This window comes from Saccoglossus kowalevskii, chromosome 19 (assembly GCF_978046115.1).
Source record: "Saccoglossus kowalevskii chromosome 19, keSacKowa6.1, whole genome shotgun sequence".
In the NCBI taxonomy this organism is placed as follows: domain Eukaryota; kingdom Metazoa; phylum Hemichordata; class Enteropneusta; family Harrimaniidae; genus Saccoglossus; species Saccoglossus kowalevskii.
Genome location: NC_140659.1, coordinates 19,908,707 through 19,928,623, shown reverse-complemented (window position 1 = coordinate 19,928,623; position 19,917 = coordinate 19,908,707). Strand labels below are relative to the sequence as shown.

Sequence of the window (19,917 nt, the reverse complement as noted above, 5' to 3'; positions counted from 1 at the left end):
AGACTTTAAAGGTCTATTGTTTAGCCTAATTGAGAGTCTATTGTTACGTTAAGTAGTTCACAGCTTGGGGTTGGAAACAATAGTAAGTGAGGTAATCTTTTGTTTCATTTGTTCCGTGCATACTTGTATTTGTCAGCTGATCATATGAAGCCATGTAATAAATGGTTATGGTTACCAGAAGACAATATACCCTTAGGTACACTCTTAAGATGGCATTGAAGACAGTCACCTGTTATATACTTTATACAAAAATATGTGGACAGACTAATCTTGTTAATATCATTGTGGTTGTCAATGGCGATCGGTATGCAAATTACGTTTGTCTGACGCATTACAATACAAAAGTCGAGACTGTCGTGGAATAATACACAACTCACGGAGAGACAGTGTGATGAAACCCCTTCTTTATAAAGAGGAAAAACGGCTGATACAATATATTGATCTTGTGGTCTGACCTTCAGCATCAAAAGCAGTATGGCGATAGTAGTTCACGTTCGAAAAGTGGGATAATTTTTAACATGAAATAACGGACATAAAATAAATCTTGATTCAGGTTACTTCCTGTTGTTAATTGGACAAAAACAGTTATATTTGCTAACAACTGGATCGTACATCTGTGTAAAAAATGCATGAATTTTAACTCTAATTTGGGCAGCGAATACTGCGTCTACAACTGCGTCAGCTGCGTCGCCGTGTTCATTGAACCAGAGAGTATCCAGAACGAAGCAAACAAACTTGAACAGTCACCTGCGTTACTGCATTTTCCTATTTTTAAAAATAGAGTCTGGCACACAATTACATATCGTCCATTGGTAATACACTGGGCCAGTGTAGAATTTATCATCAGGTTTTACGGCAAGTTGGGCATTTAATGGTGGAGATTTAATGGAAACATCTATAACATATCGAAAGCTTGGAACGTCACCTGTCTATTACGAAGCACACAAAAGTGAAAAAATGAAAAATATAAACTCAAAATTAAATTTTGTTTTAATATATGTTTATGCAATGCATTCTCTATGGCACATCCTGTGATGTTTATTTGACTGGGAAACACTGGCCAGGGCGGAAGTCAGCCATCTTGTCCACTCATTTCTGGCGATGCATTGTGAACGTGGAACCCATAAAACAATCTTCATATCTTCGCTAAGGGAAATTAAAAACAGCACCATGGCCTGTAAATAACTCGCCAGCAATTTAGTTTCCCACTTCATTGTCGGTACACTGGTCCCCCTTCCCGACTTGATACCCGCACTGTCGACGAAAAGAAAAGATTACTACGCGTGGTTGGAGAAAACAAATAACAAATTACTGAATGTTTACACACAATGAACGATCAAGTGTTTCGGCACACTCTTATGATAACTATGGTAACAGCACCGCGTGTCTATGATTGGCAACACTGCGGGAATTGAAACTTCCAGTTCCATTACGGCATAAAGGAAAGTTTTGTTTCATTTCATTTATCCTCTGTATTATCTTGGCTTAGTGTTGAGGGTAGGAAAACCGAAATCCATACACATGCCTTGATCTGTGTGATTCGCATCGTACACGTGTCAACGAGTTTTAAGCGAACTCGGAAAAAGAGTTACTAAATGTTTGAGGGGTTGTAGGGTGGTCCCCGGGGATGGAAATAACATGTGCGTGTGGAATGGCGTGAAAAGATGAGACCAGGGTTATTTGTCTCCTTCCCCTGAGAACAGTGTTGCAGTCCATCCAGGGCGTACAAATAAGAGATCGACTATTTCAAAATCGTAGGGGTGGCTGGAAGCGTCTGACCAGTGCAATTTTTGTTCGTGGGGTCTTGTCTGTATATATTTATCATTTTTTATTTCGCCAAAGCGTTGTTATTGCAACATCATAGATGCATTATTTTTTCAGTGTCTTCCTTGCAATCTATTTCAACACCCCCCTCCGCTGTTCCGTTTGTATCATCCTGCTCGGTGCCAGCATTTTCGTGGGATTATTTGTCCTATAATCCCATCAAAAATACTAGAAGCACGGACCCATTCATAGCATCATCGATTGCCGACAATCCTTACCACCATTAAAAAGCTGTAAGCATCCATCCGAAGGTAGACTAGGCCACGTGGCGGCACGTTCGGGTTTGCATACGTATTACAGTGCCGTGTCGCCCCCACACATAACCATCTTGAAACAACGAGTAGATTCGATTGATTTTTCATCAAATAGTGTATTTTTTTCAGTAAATTCATCATAGTTTTTAAAAAGTGAAACACAATTAAGACGGATCTAAAGAACAACAAGACAAGTTGAACGAATGAATGAATGAATGAATGAATGAATGAATGAATGAATGAATGAATGAAGTCTGAGTAAACAGAATAGCTAACCTGTATAAGCTTAGAAAAGCTGGATAATACTTATTTTTGTAAACTGGTAACAATGTATAGTGCAGTGTGAAGCGTGTGTTCGGGGTATTTTGAACAAATCCCACACAATAGTTATTTCAGAGAGGATTTTAATATGAGTGAAATACAACAGTGTCGACTGCAATATGCACGCATTATGTTGTATACTTTGTAACCATGCTTCCCACATGCTGAACATTTCCAATCCCGCAATTCGAGAAAAGCCTATCCGATATGCCCAGGTAGTTGAGAAGCTCCGGTATTCAGTTTCTCAAATTTCATGGTGTAATGCACCGATCGGTGTTTTGTCGATGTTGGGTGTGTAATAGGGTAAATTTGCCAGCTTTGATAGATTCAATATTTCTTAAAAAGTGTTCTACGAATGTAGCATTGTGTTATAGCCTCTCAAAATCACCCACCCACCACGTATTTGACACGTGAGTACAGCATGTGAGTGGCGGATTTGACACGGTTAAACTACAGGCAGTCTTTACGTTGCTTGGCTGGTGGTTTTGACATAAACCACCTCTAGAACAAAAATTTTCAAAAAATGTTTGTGCACATGTGCATATGAACTGCGCTTGACAAGATGACACCATTGTCAGGAATGGGTGTCTGCGCATGCATTGATAAAATGGCCGCTGCTAAGAAGATTTCGTGACATTTTCACCGAAATATACAGGATAAAGATAAGCAAAGGTAAATAAAGATTGATCGATCGACTAGAAAGGAATTTGTTGTCATTCGTTGCGAATTTAAATGGTAATGATTGATGGGAACATTTTTTTAAATGTATTTTGACGGACGAAGATTTCCTACCTTGCCTATTTTTTTTTTAGTCCTAAGCGTGTTAGGGCGATTTTGGTTCTAGGGGCGATTTATGTCAAAACCACGAACCAAGCAACGTAAAGACTGCCTGTGGGTTAAACACGTTAGCCTCGCACACCTTCCACGTGGAAAACATTGACAGGTACATGAATAACATTATTGACTACCACTGTCCCTCCATGGATTTCTGCTGGACGTTGGTAATGAAAAGTATTCAGTTGGGAAAGCGGAAAGCTGTATTATTATCATTCGTTCGACAGTGTCATCGCAGCAGAATGATTTAAAAAAACATCCTTGATTTTAGTAAAACTGTTACTATAAAATTTATTAAAGCGGAGATCGAAATACATCTATGTGTTAGGACTTTAGTTCAGAACCCCATTTCTGGCCACAAACACGTAATGATAGCCGCTCGGAAATTGGCAAACTGACAGGGAGCGGGGGTCTTATCTTAGCAACATAACTGCAAGTGGCAGCCAATGTTACTCCTAAATTGCACCCCGTACAAATCTACAATTATATTCCGGCACTTCCGTGAGTATGTCTTTTCATACTGTACTATTCCTGAGACCACTGCCGTGTTCAGGTTACGACAAACCGCTAATACTTCATATACGCGTTATCAGCTTCAACGGATAGTTCCGAGATCATAGATTCATTTGACTACTGCTGCGGGCTGAACAAAAACTTATGAAGGTCGATAGCTGAAGTTCCACCCGACACGGTTATTAAAAATAGTAACCTGCTAGTGCTAGCGATAACTGGCAGGCATGTTTTGGAGAGGCTGAGTTGGTTACCAAGGACAAATGCACCTGGCGACGGCATTAATAATCTATATTCCCAAAAAATTGTTTGATAACTTGGATATAACATTATGCAGTTTACTATTTTCTTTTGTTTTGAGAGCAAAGTTAATAACTAATAAACTCCCATTTCATGAAACTATGATCACATGATATCATTCCATTAGCCGTGCTGTCACGTGATACGTATTTGGCGGGACCTGTCCTCAGGTGCCGAAGACGAATTCGCAATCTAGTTTCGGGGGTGACGTCATGCCGTCTGCATTAGATCCCAATGCAGTGGAAATCAACAGTTTGTTGTTTGAACTGCCAACGTCTCATAGATACAATATTAAATGATTTCAAGTCCGATCAGTCCGATGCCTAATTGACAGACACTGAGAGAAGGGATGGAAAACATTCTTCCACATCCCTGGCCGCTGGGAGTGTAGAGTCGCCATATACTCCTTCCCAGAGTTCATTGCGGTTAGAACACCAAAAAAATCTCTGCCACCACACACCGCCATTTTGTGGTGAAACGCCACAAGACTTTTACTACGCATATTTTTGCGTGTTTTTGTTATTCGAGGGGCCCATGTTGATTTTTTTTTACTAGTAAACAAGTTTTATAATAAGTTATCGATATCTGACAATGATGAAATACTTGCAATGTACGAAAGAAAATGATTTAATCGCGGAATAACAGTTACTTAGGTGTTACTCGGTTCTTCAAGCTGACCGTCCTGCTTTGGGCAATAAAATGTAAATACGAAACGAAGCACGTCGTCAGCATTTACGACCAACTCGTCCCAATACCACTCTAATCTTTTGCTACGGAAAGTCATGGCTCCAAAACGATGCAACGCTGGGAATGCGCGTAATGACTCGTCGAAATTTTTATTAATATCGTTATAAAATTTATTGGAAATATAATATTCCAATATGTGAATATGTAATTATTTCTACTAGTTTGTGTACAATGAGGTCCGAAGTGTATTGTTATCTGCTGTTTGTTTTGTTTTGTGATGTGGTATTATGATCCACCGTACTTGAGCCGGGCCGCCTAGCATCTCCTCTAAACACGTGTCAAGCTTGTTTTCCCTGTTTAATAACGTTTTTCAGGTGATGTGAGAACATAAATCCCACACACTAAGAGCCTGGGATGAAATTTCTCACATTCGCTGGGGGTGTTTTGATCCCCAACTCGTTCGAGAAATTTCATCTCGAGGACCTCTTGTCGGGGTGTGGGATTCTATTAGTCCCAGCGCTCACCACCGTCAGAGCATGGAGGTACACCTCCATGGTCAGAGGTAGTTCGAATACATACCAGTTCACAACGTTACCGATTGTACCAGTAAATTTCACATTGACGTACTTCATAATAAATTCACAGTAAAACATGAATTATTGCTCATTTTATCTATGTTTATATATTATTTTCTATTCAGTATTATTTGCGCAGCTGTTCTCGAGATATATTCTTCTTCGTGCCACTGCTCTGCTGGTACAGAGAAACATTAATTATCGTCAGATATTTTCTTCTATGTCGCTGGTACTGGATCAAGCTACCGCGCCTTACTATGGCAGCGACACTCGTGTTTACTCTGCCGTGGGGTGATATTCTGAAAAGGCGGCTCAAACACAAATAGTGCTGTGTTTGAGACGATTGTAGCGGATTATCGTGATAGTGAAACTGCGGGTACTATAACCAACAATTTACCGATAAACACCGTATTTTGATCGTTTTATAGAAGCCGACTTCCATTTTAACATAACTGGGTAAAAGTTGATAAAGGACGAGTCCTCGTACACGGATCTCAGGGGAATGGTAGTATAATTGTTTTGTTTTTTTCAATTCACATAAGCTTTCGTTCATCGACTGGCATGATTCGGTGTATAAAGAGACAACTATTATTATGGATTATAAAAAGGTGTTTGCATCATTATTAAAAAAAAATACTATGATATTTCTTCCACTTCGGTTCACGGGAGTCACGTTCGGCTAATTTATCCAATCTAATCACGGGTAGAATTAAGTTCAAGTAATCGCGGTATACGTTTTCTCGACGCCTTCCCAATGATGTCGGTTTTTTTTTTTCTCCGATAGTAGTATGATGGTAAAAAAAAATGAACCCCTTGCATCGCAATACTCCAAAGATCTAGGACCATTATACTGAGTTTAAACCGAATCGGCATCTCATTAACAAGCAAGGAGTTATGCATACAATAAATGAAAAAAAGAAATGTGGACCCGGTGCACAAATACGATCATTTTCTCGGTATACTTGATCGGATTATTAACATTAGTCTAGAGTAGGAACACAATTCCTGTGAATATTTTGTGGAATTTGTTATTTTGGTAAAATTCGTATGCCATAATGCGAGGAAAAAAACATGTCAGGAAAAATTGTGGTCATAAAGATATCTCGAAATTAAACCACACCTGTGACGTCACATTATTGTTATTGTGCGGTGGTCTATGAGAGTCTGGGGTGGTAGTTACTAAACCACCATCAGTCCGTCAATCAGATTTTGTTCCAGAACTCTTCGTAGAATTCACCTGCATATCTCCAATGACGAATATGATTGCAGCGTACTTCTTAATTTTAAAATATTTCGTTTTGAATTTTCATTGACAATACCCGGGAATCGAACCCTGTTTTATTTAGTTTTATTTAGATCAACAAAGTAGTGATATGGAAGGTATTAACTTGCATGGTAGTAGGGATGTCGCTCTACTTTAAGCTGTTGATTGATGAAGGAATGCAATGAGTGACCCGTGATAACATTTAAAATAAATACGTGTATTAGGTGTACCACGTCGTTTACATCCGGGTATGTTTTGTTCCACTCATCATTCCATAAACCAGGCACAAAACTCGTGTGGAGAGTAATATGTAATGAGTATCGATTATTAAAACAAAAAGCGGATGGTTCGAGAACCTATCGGTAACGTGTATTTTACAATTAGGGGTTTTCTAAATACGATGGGCTAAATATCAAAAGAGGAGTCTATTCAAGTTATTTTGCGTGTGTGTGCGTATGATCCCCCCCCCTCCGCCCCCTCACACACACAAAGTTTCTGGTTTTAGAATAGCCTCGGGAACCTGCTTGCCACGTAGCTGAGTGTCCACCCTGAAGGCAAGCGATTCGCAAGATGTGTCACAGTACTCGTCCATGAGCCGGCAAATTAGGGACAATGAATATCACCGTGATTGAAACAAATAACCGTTAAATAAAAGTCAATTGATTTGCACCTTTGCGTACACATTCTGACAATACAGAGCCGTTGTTATTATTGATCATCGGTTTTATGTATCGTGCCGCTGCATGGTTATATCAGGTATTACTGAATTGCCCTGAACGTCCTCAGGCAATAATACATCTGATTTAAAACTAATACATCATAAGCAATACCAATATCATTCATCATACAAGCAACAACGTCATTTCGTTTCAGTTTTTAGTAAATTGTAGTAAATCTATTCGTAGTTTGGCCTTAAATTGTAAGTATGTCACTTGCACGCATGCGTCGCCGGCGTGTGTTATTTGTTTTACAGATGCGTTCGACAAATGATCATTAAATCGTCGATGAATTTGAATATAATGACCGGGGCAGTACACACGTTGCACGAGACGTAACACGTCGAGTGTATATGATTACAAGCAGAGGCATTTTTCTAATATCTCTGTTACAAGTAACAATTTGATGCGGTAGCCAAGAAACGCACGCAGTTTGTTTACAAATGACTGATATCCAAGACAACTCATCTGTAGGTCGTCGGAATTATTGTTTTCAGAGCTCTGAAAAACATGTTTTATTACATTAATATTGTCTCGGAAGATTCACTATACAACCAATCATCAGAACTAATTCTGGTTAACACTGAAAATAAAATCGAGTACGACTACACCTGTTGTCTGACTTTTTTCTAAAGCTTACCTTGACAAATCGCTGTTTTTTTTTGACCCTGCAAGACAATATCGCATATGAAAATATAAAAAATAGCCTGCGGCATACATATAATATATGCAATATATCAGACGCGGATATTAAAAATTGTTGTTTTTTGTTAGGGCATTACACAAAGAAAATACCGCTTTCATACAGTGTTGGAACAAGTCTAACACTGTCGAGTCTTAAATCGTTAGGCGGTAACATGTATCTGGGTTCTACACGTCACACCGCAAAAAGAACTGTTTTGAACATGTCACTGGAGGTATAGGGTTAATGACTTGTACATGAAAATTGGTAAAAATCGCACGTCAATAAACAATGTCCACATTGGTGTGTATCATCATGATGCCCATTTATTCAGGTAAAAATTACACAGTTTAGAGTTTCCATAGAGATCAAGCATAATATCACATTTAACATGTTAAAACCAATATTTCGAAAAATGTAAAGAACAAAAGGTACCGTCGCGATAAATAACAATTTGTCACTGTACAATTGTTCTCGAACTCCGCCAGGAATAACGTTTTCTCGACAAATCTCTTTGTAATTTGAATGGATCACATGTACTTTCATGTTTTATTCGACGTCTATAACAGTAACCCCTTACCAGCCAGTGTTCATCCTCAGTACATATAGTGCGTGGCCAGGTGTCACGTGACATCATTACCCACGGAAAGGAGATCGGTTTCTTCCCCTCGCTTTCAGTTGAACTGTAACATAATCCGCATGTCTCAGATATGGATTAGATGGTTCTTGAAATAATTAACTCAGTAAAGTCGAACTTTCTACGAGGAGGTAGTGAAAAAACCTGGAGGGCAGGTATGATTTTCACTGCTAGTATCCAGATACCGGAAATAGTGTTCGAAATGTGTTAATGACTCTCGTGATGACGTCAGTGATTCGTCAAGAGGGTTTCGTAAAAAGCGCCACTGCAGTTAAATCGAAATAAGTGGGATATGGTGGCGAATGGGAAGAGCTGCTCCTCCTCCATACATGTTCCAAACGAGATAGAAAGTTTGGTTCGAGCTCGTATTCACTAGCACTTTTTAACTTGGTGTGTAGCAGTACGGGCACGCCACTGAAGTTAAGTGGAAATATTTAACACTACAGAAAGTCAAAGCCCATAAAATCAAACTGGGGGATACTGGGGTTGGAGGTAAGTGGGATATGGTGGCGAATGGGAAGAGCGGTTCCTCTTCCAAACATGATCCAAACGAAAAAGTTTGGTTCGAGCTCGTATTCACTAGCACTTTTTAACTTGGTGTGTAGCAGTACGGGCACGCCACTGCAGCTAAGTAGAAATATTTAACACTACAGAAAGTCAAAGCCCATAAAATCAAACTGGAGGATACTGGGGTTGGAGGTAAGTGGGATATGGTGGCGAATGGGAAGAGCGGTTCCTCTTCCAAACATGATCCAAACGAGAAAGTTTGGTTCGAGCTCGTATTCACTAGCACTTTTTAACTTGGGGTGTAGCAGTACGGGCACGCGGGATGCATAGCGAAATGCAGTAAAATGTGAAATGTTCGGTCTGCCGAGATGAAAGTGAAAAATGAACCTTGGGAAACAACGAAGGGCGCTCTCAATTTGAGTTTTTTGGTACATGGAAGGAGTTACATATTCTGTATATCATTAAATTTGGCGATAATTTCCAAAACGTCCCCGGGTTATTAATTTCCACACCAACTAATGATCGTCGTAACGTCGTACACCAGCAGGTAGAAAATATGTGCAAGATCAAAAATCTATATAGTAGAACCCCTGGACACAATTTTGGACGTACTCAACTCATAAACGACCACTTACCCCGCCCCCAATCGGTTGAAGCCTTCAAGTCAGCAAGTCAGAAATTATGATCAACATAATCGCAAGTACTAGTATTGTTAGATAGTTGACATGACGAATTCATCATTATCTGTTATTTACTGAATCGAGACGTAAGGGTAAATATTATATGGAATCATGTATACTGTAGTGAATTCACTATTCACTGAAATAGACAGTATCGCTTTACCATTTGTGAATAACAGTTGAAATCGGCATTGTTCCGCAATTATCATATCAAGAAGATGAGGAGAGGCAAACAAACAAACAAACCAGCACACGTAAATATTAACATATTCAATAATTTTAATATACCAAAATACTGTATTTATATACTGTATGTTACAACAACTCTACAAACGCCCTCTGGGAAAAGTTTAAAGTGATAATACAAAGTCAGGCGCCGTGTAGTGAATAGTACAAAAATACTAATAGACATCCTGCCCCAAAATATATTGTTGAACAAAATGGAATATATCTCATAATTCCAGAAACAAGAAATGAGTCTAGACTGAATGGGGTCATCGCTTTGTCGTGTACCAATATTAAAACTACACTTTCTGACACCTGATATACTGTATAGAAATGACACATCAACCCAAAACGTACATTCCCTGTGGGAATTTTTAAACGAAAAGAAAAATAAGACAATCTAATGCCTGTAAATGCCACTAACGAGACGACGCCTGTGAATCCGTATCCCCCCCCCACTCAAATTTGGCAATTTTTATAACAGTTCACGTTGTTTTGAACACATTTTAAAGTTAGAACAGAAAACGTGACTGGTGTAGAAGAGGCACATTAAATGTGGCGCAAACTACGAATCATTCTCAATAAAATAATAATATATAAAAAGCTTTGAACACTTAAACAATATTTACAACATTTAAATGTGTTTTTTTATTCAATGAGGCACAGCTGTCGGCAGTCTTTGTTTTAAATCGAAATATGGATATGGGGAGTAAAAGGCAGCTGCTGGAAGGGGGATAGAGCTCAGAGTGGCACCTGCTGTACTTACAGAAGGGTTCAGCCCAATGTGTTTGTATGGGTGATATCTGAGTGCACTAAGGGGGCTCAGAGCTCCCCCTGATAGTGTCGGCCTCGGAAACGCTGCAGCATGACCGGCTGCAGTTGGTGTGTAATACAAATGACAAGGGTTCAGTGTTCCCGCTAGTGGTGAGGCTACCATTTGTGTGTGATAGGTATCATTAGATACCATAGTGTGGCTACGCAAGTGTTGTAGAAGTTCTTCACTCGATGAGAATCTCTTCCCGCAGCTGGTAGATCCAGACACCCAGTTGCACACATGGTCCCGCCCTGGTATAACTGACGTGGCTGGCGCCGCTGCCGGTAATGTCATGGTATGTGGATAAAGATATGATGGCGTAGTTACTCCGTTTTGTAAGGCGTACGCTGGGAAAGTTGTGCCCAGGGGTAAGGCGACTGGAATAGCTCCGTTCAGTCCCGAATAGCTCGGAGTGTCATGTCTACATTGCGTACAGTTGGCTGTCGCCGCTGAAAACTGCGCACTCTGACAGTTTTTGCAGTAAGGATCGCTACATATTGGCATAAATGTGGCACCTCCATCCGCAGTTTTAACACGGGCGTATGTAGCGGCGTACGGGGCAGATGACGCTGTCAGAGGACTGCCCCCAAGTCCGTGGTTATGGCTGTGCTTAGGCGTACAGTGTGCTGCTGCTGCGACCGACATAACAGCTCTCATGGTCGGGCTTGTCGGGTTAGCGTCCGAGGTTTGTATAGCATGTCCGACAACTTGCGGTGAACATCCGCATGCACTTGTTGTTGGTGCTGGAACAGTGCCAGCTGCCGGTACTGGTACTAACGTCGGGGCCTGAGAGGCTGCCGGTGGTGTCGAGTCTCCTGGTTTATAAGACGAGGTCGGCGTTGACAGATGCTTGCCGGTTGACTCGTGGTGATTTACCTCAACATGCATACTTCCACAACTCAAACTAATGCCAGTATGACTGATATGATTAGTGTTCGGACTGCTTCTCGGTGTAGATGTAGGGGTCGTGCTAGCAGATACACTTAACGGCGGCGTCTCTCTCTTTAATGGCGAGGCAGCAGCCGACGGCTTACTGTCTGTGCGGTTCGATGGTGTCACTGTAGTTACGGGAGATGTTCCTTTTCCATATCCGAATTTGGTGATTAGAGCGTCCCCTTCGCGTTTTACTTTTTGTTTGTACGGCGTGAACGATGACCTGGAATGCATCGAAACAGTTGATGTTGATTTTTCGTTGCTTGATGATTTGTTAGACAGTGAATCACTGTGCGTTGTTGATGATTTGGATTCCCTGTGTGATACAGTAACCGGGGGATCGGGTTTTCCGATGCTGCTACACGTCTGTGCCAACAAGGCGAGCGGACTCTTTTTCGCATCATACTGAAAAATAATCACAACAGAAAACAAAAATTAGTTTCAAATCTCGGTCTAGCACGCAATTATAATCTATCATGCTTAGTGATGGGGTGAATCGGTAAAGGGCCGACGATCCTAATAAATCAGACATTCACAACTTAAAATATATCGCAGCGCACACAAACAACAAGGCTAAATGAGATAAATACACGCACAGAAATGCCAGGTTTCGGTTCAGCTGTTGTTATCTGTCTTCAATATATGGCCTTCGTGGTTATTTTAGTAACTCGATTGAAGATCATGGAAAATAGCGTGTTTATGGTAAAATATCCGTTGAATAAATAGGTTCATGGCGCAAATGGCGAGGTACACGTTTACATGGATAATCTCTGGTCATATATACTACCATTGTGAGAGAAACATGAACACATTGCGAGCATTTTAATATTCCCCTGCGACAGTCAGTCAGTGAATATTAAAAACAATATTACAGACATCTCCAGTGAAAAAATAATGAACACGATGGACAGGCCATAGACGAGCTAACCCTTTAAACATCGCACAGGCGCTTTTTGTTTTTAAACAGTCGTCGCTCTTAATCAACGGGGAATAACAGTCGGAGAAGTCAGGCTAGCGCGAGTTCGTGACTGACGCGTATTAATTCTTACCAATATAAAATTAAAAATATACACGTAGATAAAATCGAATGTACCAAACGCTTGTTTCCCACGTTCGCTGGCAGAATGATATTATAGAATACTTACTGTTGGCGGAGTTGGCAGCGGTTGAAGGTACTCCGTATGGAGGATATGTTGAGATCGGGCACTAAGCATGTTGATAGCACGAATTGGAAGTCGCTTTGCTTGTCTATCCGGATCCGAGCGTGGTTTTTCTACGTTATTTTCCAATGGCTTCACCGGAGCAGAATTGCTCATGACCTGACAGCGCTGATCGCTAAGCAAGAATGTGCTGGTTTGCTCGAAACCACACAAGTTTTCTTGTGAAGCATGCCGCCCCTCCAGACAACACACAAAAACACAAATTTGCCGACAACACTTCAACTTCCAGCAGTGAATTACTGCTGAGATGAAAGCAGACTGCCGATAACCAACCAATCGCGGCGGTGCACAGGTTGCATTCATTGATTGGTCAGAATGCTGACGTCGCTGTCAAACTGACGAGAAGGCGACAGCTCCTCATCATTTTATCACACCCCACTCATTATCATCACCCAATCAGTGAAGAACATCTTGAATGTATTTTGGCACTCTTCCAGGCAGTGATCAAAAAGCGTAATCAATCATTCCAACGTGATGGCTGTCAATCGCGTCTGATTTATGTCACCCTTTGTAGGCGATTACATGGCTAGGGTAATTTGAAAAAGTTTTCTGAAAAGGCCAGTGAATTGCCGAAAGTAAATCGGTCTGTGTGAGCTCAATTTGTCCGACAACAAAGGGAGTCCCGCTAACTGCAGTATGCCACACTTAGCGTTGTATTTATTGATGTGGAGCTGCATTTAGGCAAACACGGCACTGAAGGTTAGAGTGTTTTGTGTGGAGAAGGCTCTTGGCGTATTATATGTACGATGTCGGAAAACTTCAAAGCTTCACCGCCCTATCGAGATCCTTATCTTTTATCAATCAATCAATCTGCGGCAAGCTGGGGTGTTTGAAAACAGACACCGATTGACGTACTGAAAGAAGTGACAAGACTATGTTGACAGCTTCGGCAGACAAGCGGCGAACTTCAAAGCACCCCGGCCTGAGATGTCTATCTGCGGCAATAAATACGGGCCTGTTTTTTATCTACTCGATGACTGTGTCAGATAAAACCATTGCAACGTAAACTTTATATTTTGTCAAGTGTCCACAAAATGGGAGTGACTTTGACGGGTACGTCTTTGCTCCCTGTCAATTGATGAGTGATGGCAAAGCGGTAAAACCGTCAAGAGACACCTTTCAGAAAGCAGTAAAAAAAATATTAGCCCGCCGCCGGAAGTTTTCTGTAGGTGGAAATGATCTATGTTTTTGTTTATTTATTTATTTGATAGGTAATTTTCAGAAAAATTATAGACCCATTTATTTTCACAACACAAGGCAAGTATTGCAATTTTTAAGGGCACTACGTGGGGCCACACCGGATTTAGTAAGAGGGGTCAGGTCCTTGGTGTCTACAAAGGCCATATGAACATAGAAAGCACATCACGAGCGTGCCACCCTAGAGCCGTGAGTGTACATTCGAAGGCGATTTTGGAGAGCGCGGCATTCTGTATTCGGTGAGCGATTAAAGAGATAGCGAAAAAAACATCGGTGTGGCTCTGATATTCAAAAAACACAGCAGTGTGGCGGGTTACAGCTGCCGCCTTATCGGTATTATACTGGGGAAAAAAGATTGAATTTCATGATAATTGGTGGCGGCGATGTTGTGAGGCAAAGCCAGTTGTAAGAAAGCTTGCTTTACAATGGTTACGCGGAGAAAAGAGTAGAGGCCCTTGAATCGGGCTCACGTCAGAAACACATAATAGGAGCGAGTAGCTGGCGTGATGATAGATTCGCTATAATGTCGGCATCAATCAAAGGCAGGCCAATTCAATCAGCGCACTCTACGGATCTCTCTTCACGTTCCCCCTTGCGGAAATCCATTTGTGAAAGATCTAGCGCTCTCAGAGGGGCGAAATGTAGCCAACAGAAAACACTTTGACGAGCTGGAAATTCGTGCCTGAAAGGGGGCAAATTGCACTAATAAGCCAGATAGACAGCGCCAAAAACAACAATTAACGGCCCTCCCTGAAAGACTGAAGAGTGTTGGCAAATTGTTTTGTTGCTCAGACAGCTATAGTGGGGAGTATTTCTTTGAAGTCGCCGCTCGGCGGTGTGCTATGAAAACGACGTAGTAAACTAACGTCAATCAAAACCGTCAACGTGGACAATAAGATTATTACCCATGTACGCCCATACTATTTATGTGCCAGTATTACGGCTGGGGCTTTCACGCCATGGTTCCTGCCTGGACAATGGCCACAATCCCAACTCAGTATTTTTGTTATGGGAAGGGGAAACATAATCGAACCTGTGACACTGGCAACAAATACATATAGTGCGGAGACTCTTTGAGTGTGGTGAGCGATCAGCGCGTATATGTGGAATATACATCAAGTAAGCTGACTGACAAGCAAAGAGTCACGTTGGCAGATCACCAATCGTCAACAGTCTTCCAGGCAGTTATTGCGTATGTTTTATTTTACTTCCCCTTTCCTAGTAAAAAAAAAATGTTATGCTTGGCCGGATGTGAACTGTCCTGTCGTTAACTTCGCGATGATTTATCGCCAATTGGACTTTATCGTAGCTGTCACGAGGTGACCGATTACCTGTTTTCATTAGCGCAGGACAACGCCCTCTCAGGATCATTTGAAGACAGGGGTCAGCTTGAAAGTGTTGTGTTTGACATCGGCGGCCGCTTTGATGGCGACACCACCCATATATCTGCCATCGACTCAGATGATGTAAACACACAGGCATTTTTTGCATGTACTTGCCAAAACCGTCAATCTTTTACCCGACAGTTGACACCAACGTGTAGACTTTCTCATGACTCAGTCGACATCAGTCATGCTGGCTATTATCTACGCGTTTTCACCACGCTGCCACAAATCAAAATTCACCACAGACTGGTTACCACTATTTAAAAAAAAAAAAAACATTTTTTCAAGAACACACTTTAAAGGTAAATAAATAAATCTATTTCAATCTCATACATGTAATATGTCTGGAAATGATAGAATAAACTTATAATTACGGAAATGTACACCGGGGAGAGCTACGTTTGTAACAATCAGTTGGTTTGCGCATGCGCCCAAGACTCCAATGATGACTGAATATAATATATATATATATATGAAATACAGTATACTTTCTTCAATAATAAAACACAATATGGTATATGCTTTATTAGTTATAGAATTCCCTTTGTTTATGCAGCCAATTTTTAGTATATTTCTTCAAACAAGCCTCATTCTTTAGCCGAATTTTCGTCTTTATATGTACCATGGTCAGCCGTGTTTTTACTGATATTGTGTTTCAAGGGACCTAAAATCGTTCGGACAAGTGACGTTTCTTGTATTGGAGAACAGACATAATGCTCTTTTAAAACTGTTGCGATTCTTTAAAAAAAGAACTCTCGCATGCACTGATTACATTCAACTTACAATTTTTTTCTCTTATTGTGAGAAGTTCTTCGAGACCGATGTCAATCATGCTGGCTTGCGCGATTAGTGTAAGATAGAGGACCCAATTAAAATCTGTGTAGCTTAAACCCTGTTATAAAAGTGGTGAAACAACTGTCCGGATTGGCCTATGAATCAGCACGGAGTTTCTCGAGCCGCCGCTATTTTTAGTAACCGCGATCGACCATTGAGGGCTCGCACCTGACGTACGAGGGGGATGAGGGTAGTGTAAAGGTGGACACGCCTATGCCATACACGCGCAGCATCCGTATATACAACCATTTAATCTCTACTCGTGTCGGTGACAATTATACAGAGTAGAAGAAAATTATAACCAATAAACATGGAACTAACCCAAATAAACCCAATTCATCACTGACAATTTAGTGGCTCCAGAGCGATCATCCAGATTTGTTCTAAATGAGAAAAAAACAGCAGGTATTCGCATCAACCATAGTTTGTGTTATACGTTTTCCCGCCAAAATAGTCTAGCTAGATTTATCGCTAAAATGTTCTCATAGACCATAGTCTATATGATGTCGTCACATGTTCATAAATCCAAACACATCGCAGTACTCCCATTTGTCTCTGCGCTATTACGATAAAACCTGTGTTCACTTACTGTTACTTACTTTTTTGCACGGAGATCCGCACCATTTTAATCCAACTGCATTTGACAAAACATTCTCAAATAATATCAGACGTTATATCTATATACTGCTATAAAACCGATTATTTAGCGAAGGCATATCATGAAAATGATCCCGAATTGGGGACGCCCACTTAAAAAAAATAATAATAAAAAAAACACCATGGAAAATCACTATTTGAAGCGAATCTGAGAAACTGATTAAAATGTCATCAATATATATTTAAATGAATTTACCAATGCCCCCATTTATTGCCATCCATGATCATATTGAATATTTGACGCGAAGCTGGGCTTTTAAAATTCGAAATAAACACACAGTAGACGGCAAACCCTGATATCTACTGGGGAATTCTCTATAATAGCCACGGCTTTTCTTCAATACGCAGCAGGGAAAAGGGGCTTTCTTGTTTTGGCGGCGTTTATATATATACGGAGCTGGCAGAAAAGCCTCGCCGACTCCTAATCAAGCAAAGCAATTTGGATTGCTGTTAGCAAATACACTGCACCCACCGGGGGAGCGGCGTAAGGAAACGCACTTGTAAATATTCTAGCACTGGCAGGGTGCGTGATCGGCAGCTTTGTACTCGGTCGGTTTTCCCAGCGTGAGCGTATCCAACCGATCTAGACAAAACTAACTCGCCGCGTGTTTGTTATATCGATTTAGTTTTTGCCAGAGAGCCGATCCGGCTGAGATTGTCTGCGAGTTCAAACCAGAAATTAGCGTGGGCTCACACACGAAATGAATGTGAATTTCACAAACCGCTGAGTTCAAAATCTCGATATATTACGCCCAGAAGAAGAAAAAAATATAGCTAGCACAAACTTGTTGAGAAAAAAAAATGGAAAACTGACATATATACACACAGAAAAAACCGCCGCCTTTTCCTTTCTTCTTTTCTGAGGTTTTGTTTTTTCAAACAATATAAATCGAACCAGACAATCACCTCGTTATACGGAACAAATTTGTCCAAACCGAATCTCGTCCTCCGCAACTCAAGGCCATTGTCGTAACTGGGGAATTCAGCATAACAATAGTGATTAGCTGTTGCGTCACGGTGTGTCTTTTTTTAATCTGTTTTAAATAGGCGGAAGAATTCCGTTCGATCTTGTTAATTTTCACACTTCGTTACTAAAGTCAATCAAGGCCTCATCATTTGACACGTTGGGTTTCCGGTTTCTGATTATCTCTAACGGCAGGTCATGCATAACGGTTTTGCAAATATGGTAGCAATGCGACAGCGGGCTTGGCTTCGTGATACAATGTTGGCAAACCACGACACTGGGCGAGAGAAAAAGCCGCGTCGAGGGAGAGCAGGACGGAGGAGCGCGATCGATTGGGGACAGAGCAATCATACTGCTAACATGGTACACATAGAAATTCTTTACCGCAGTTAGCTATTCCGTGTGATACGCCCAAGTTATATCTAAATATAGGATTGTTGTTATTGTATGTTTTCAACTCTTTAAAACCCATTGAACATGGATCAATGTCACACACATGTTAATATCGTTATATAAGTTTATGTGTTGATGGGGATTTTGATACTTTTGTCGGAACGCACAGACGAGTCGGGAAATTGTTTTTTTTTTTCGACATGTCATTAACAGGGGTGTTCGATTCCAATGGTATCCCAGGCAGTGTACATGCCACACGATCGCACTGCGTTTTTTTTTCTTCAAATAATTCGCATTGGAAAAAACAACACTACCAGAATGTTAGAAATTATGAAGCCAGTCAAGATAACGTACGGGGAGTTTTGACAGATTCGGTAAAACGCGGGTGGTCTCACAATCATTTTTTCGCACTGTCTGCTTTTATCTCGGTTCTATGGAACCCACCACTGTGTGCGCATACCGCTCATATTTGTACGGTGCAAGCTCCTGTCAACTTTCACGGCACGATATTAGCTGTGTTATTTTGCCCACAGGCTTCTGGTGACTTCACAGAGAAAAGCCGGCTGATTAGCATGCGACTCCCCACACAGTCCATCAAGCTTACAGACAGCGTAGATTTACCACAGCGTGTACTATCTTGGAAAGTAACAGCTACAGGGGCGTGGCACTAACGGGGCATTTAACAATAACAAACTTTATACTGACGGAACTGCGTTTTTTTCTCTCATCAGATGACTGCCGAATATTCCAACTTCGAGCTTCAATCCCCCGGGACGCCCTTTACCACGAAAGATTGGACGAAATGACCCAAGGCACGGAGCACTCAGGGACTTTCTAACCTCTCAAACTAACCGTGTCTTAATTCCATGTCGAATTTCAATGATTTGGATATCCAATTGTAGAAAATTGCTACAGGCTAGTTTTTTCTCTTATTTGTGATTGAATCTATGCCATCCCACCATTACGGACTCCTACTAGGGCGCTTTTCGCTTTCTTTATCTCGCTGCTTGAGTTACCCTGAAATGATCAGTATCGTCGCCAGAGCTTGACTCGAATTGGAAATACTCAATGTAGGAAGGCATGGGTAACCGTAGATCGCCAAAAACAACCTGACTGCAATGAAGTTACGTTGAAACATTGAGTTGACACTATACCACACATCATTCATGTGTATCAGATATACTCAGAAATAAATGTCTTATTTGGCAACTGCGTATACACGATTCGCCCATATATCTGAACATTCTGTATGTTGACAAGATCCCTGTGTCGCTTCTTACACGGGCAATGGTGTCGATGCAAGATTTTTGCCTACGCTGTCCGACTGCCCAGATAGGGGAGGGAATGGAACAGGAAGGGATGGCGCAGGCTTTTTCACTGCCATGCTGACTGATATTGCATGAGAATGTGTCGCCAGCTGGCAGCATGAGTGGTACGTACCGTTAGGTTGTTTTCCGATAAATATTTTCGAACGGGATTTGGATGTAAAATAAAACGAGATTAA

The 19,917-nt window shown here is 41.1% G+C and overlaps 1 protein-coding gene and 1 long non-coding RNA gene across 2 annotated transcripts; one reads left to right on the top strand and one right to left on the bottom strand.

Annotated features, from left to right (window-relative positions):
* Positions 1-10,052: 10,052 nt before the first annotated feature.
* On the bottom strand, positions 10,053-13,094 carry LOC100313680 (NocA-like transcription factor). Its single transcript, NM_001168139.1, has 2 exons — positions 12,909-13,094; positions 10,053-12,168 (listed from the first exon to the last, which is right to left on the bottom strand). The coding sequence occupies exons 1-2, from the start codon at positions 13,077-13,079 to the stop codon at positions 10,669-10,671; spliced, it is 1,671 nt and encodes a 556-aa protein (NP_001161611.1). The 5' UTR covers positions 13,080-13,094; the 3' UTR covers positions 10,053-10,668.
* A 5,138-nt stretch (positions 13,095-18,232) lies between these two features.
* On the top strand, positions 18,233-19,631 carry LOC144356529 (uncharacterized). Its single transcript, XR_013421447.1, has 2 exons — positions 18,233-18,383; positions 19,145-19,631. It is a non-coding gene; the product is annotated as an uncharacterized LOC144356529 (long non-coding RNA).
* The last annotated feature ends 286 nt before the right edge of the window (positions 19,632-19,917 follow it).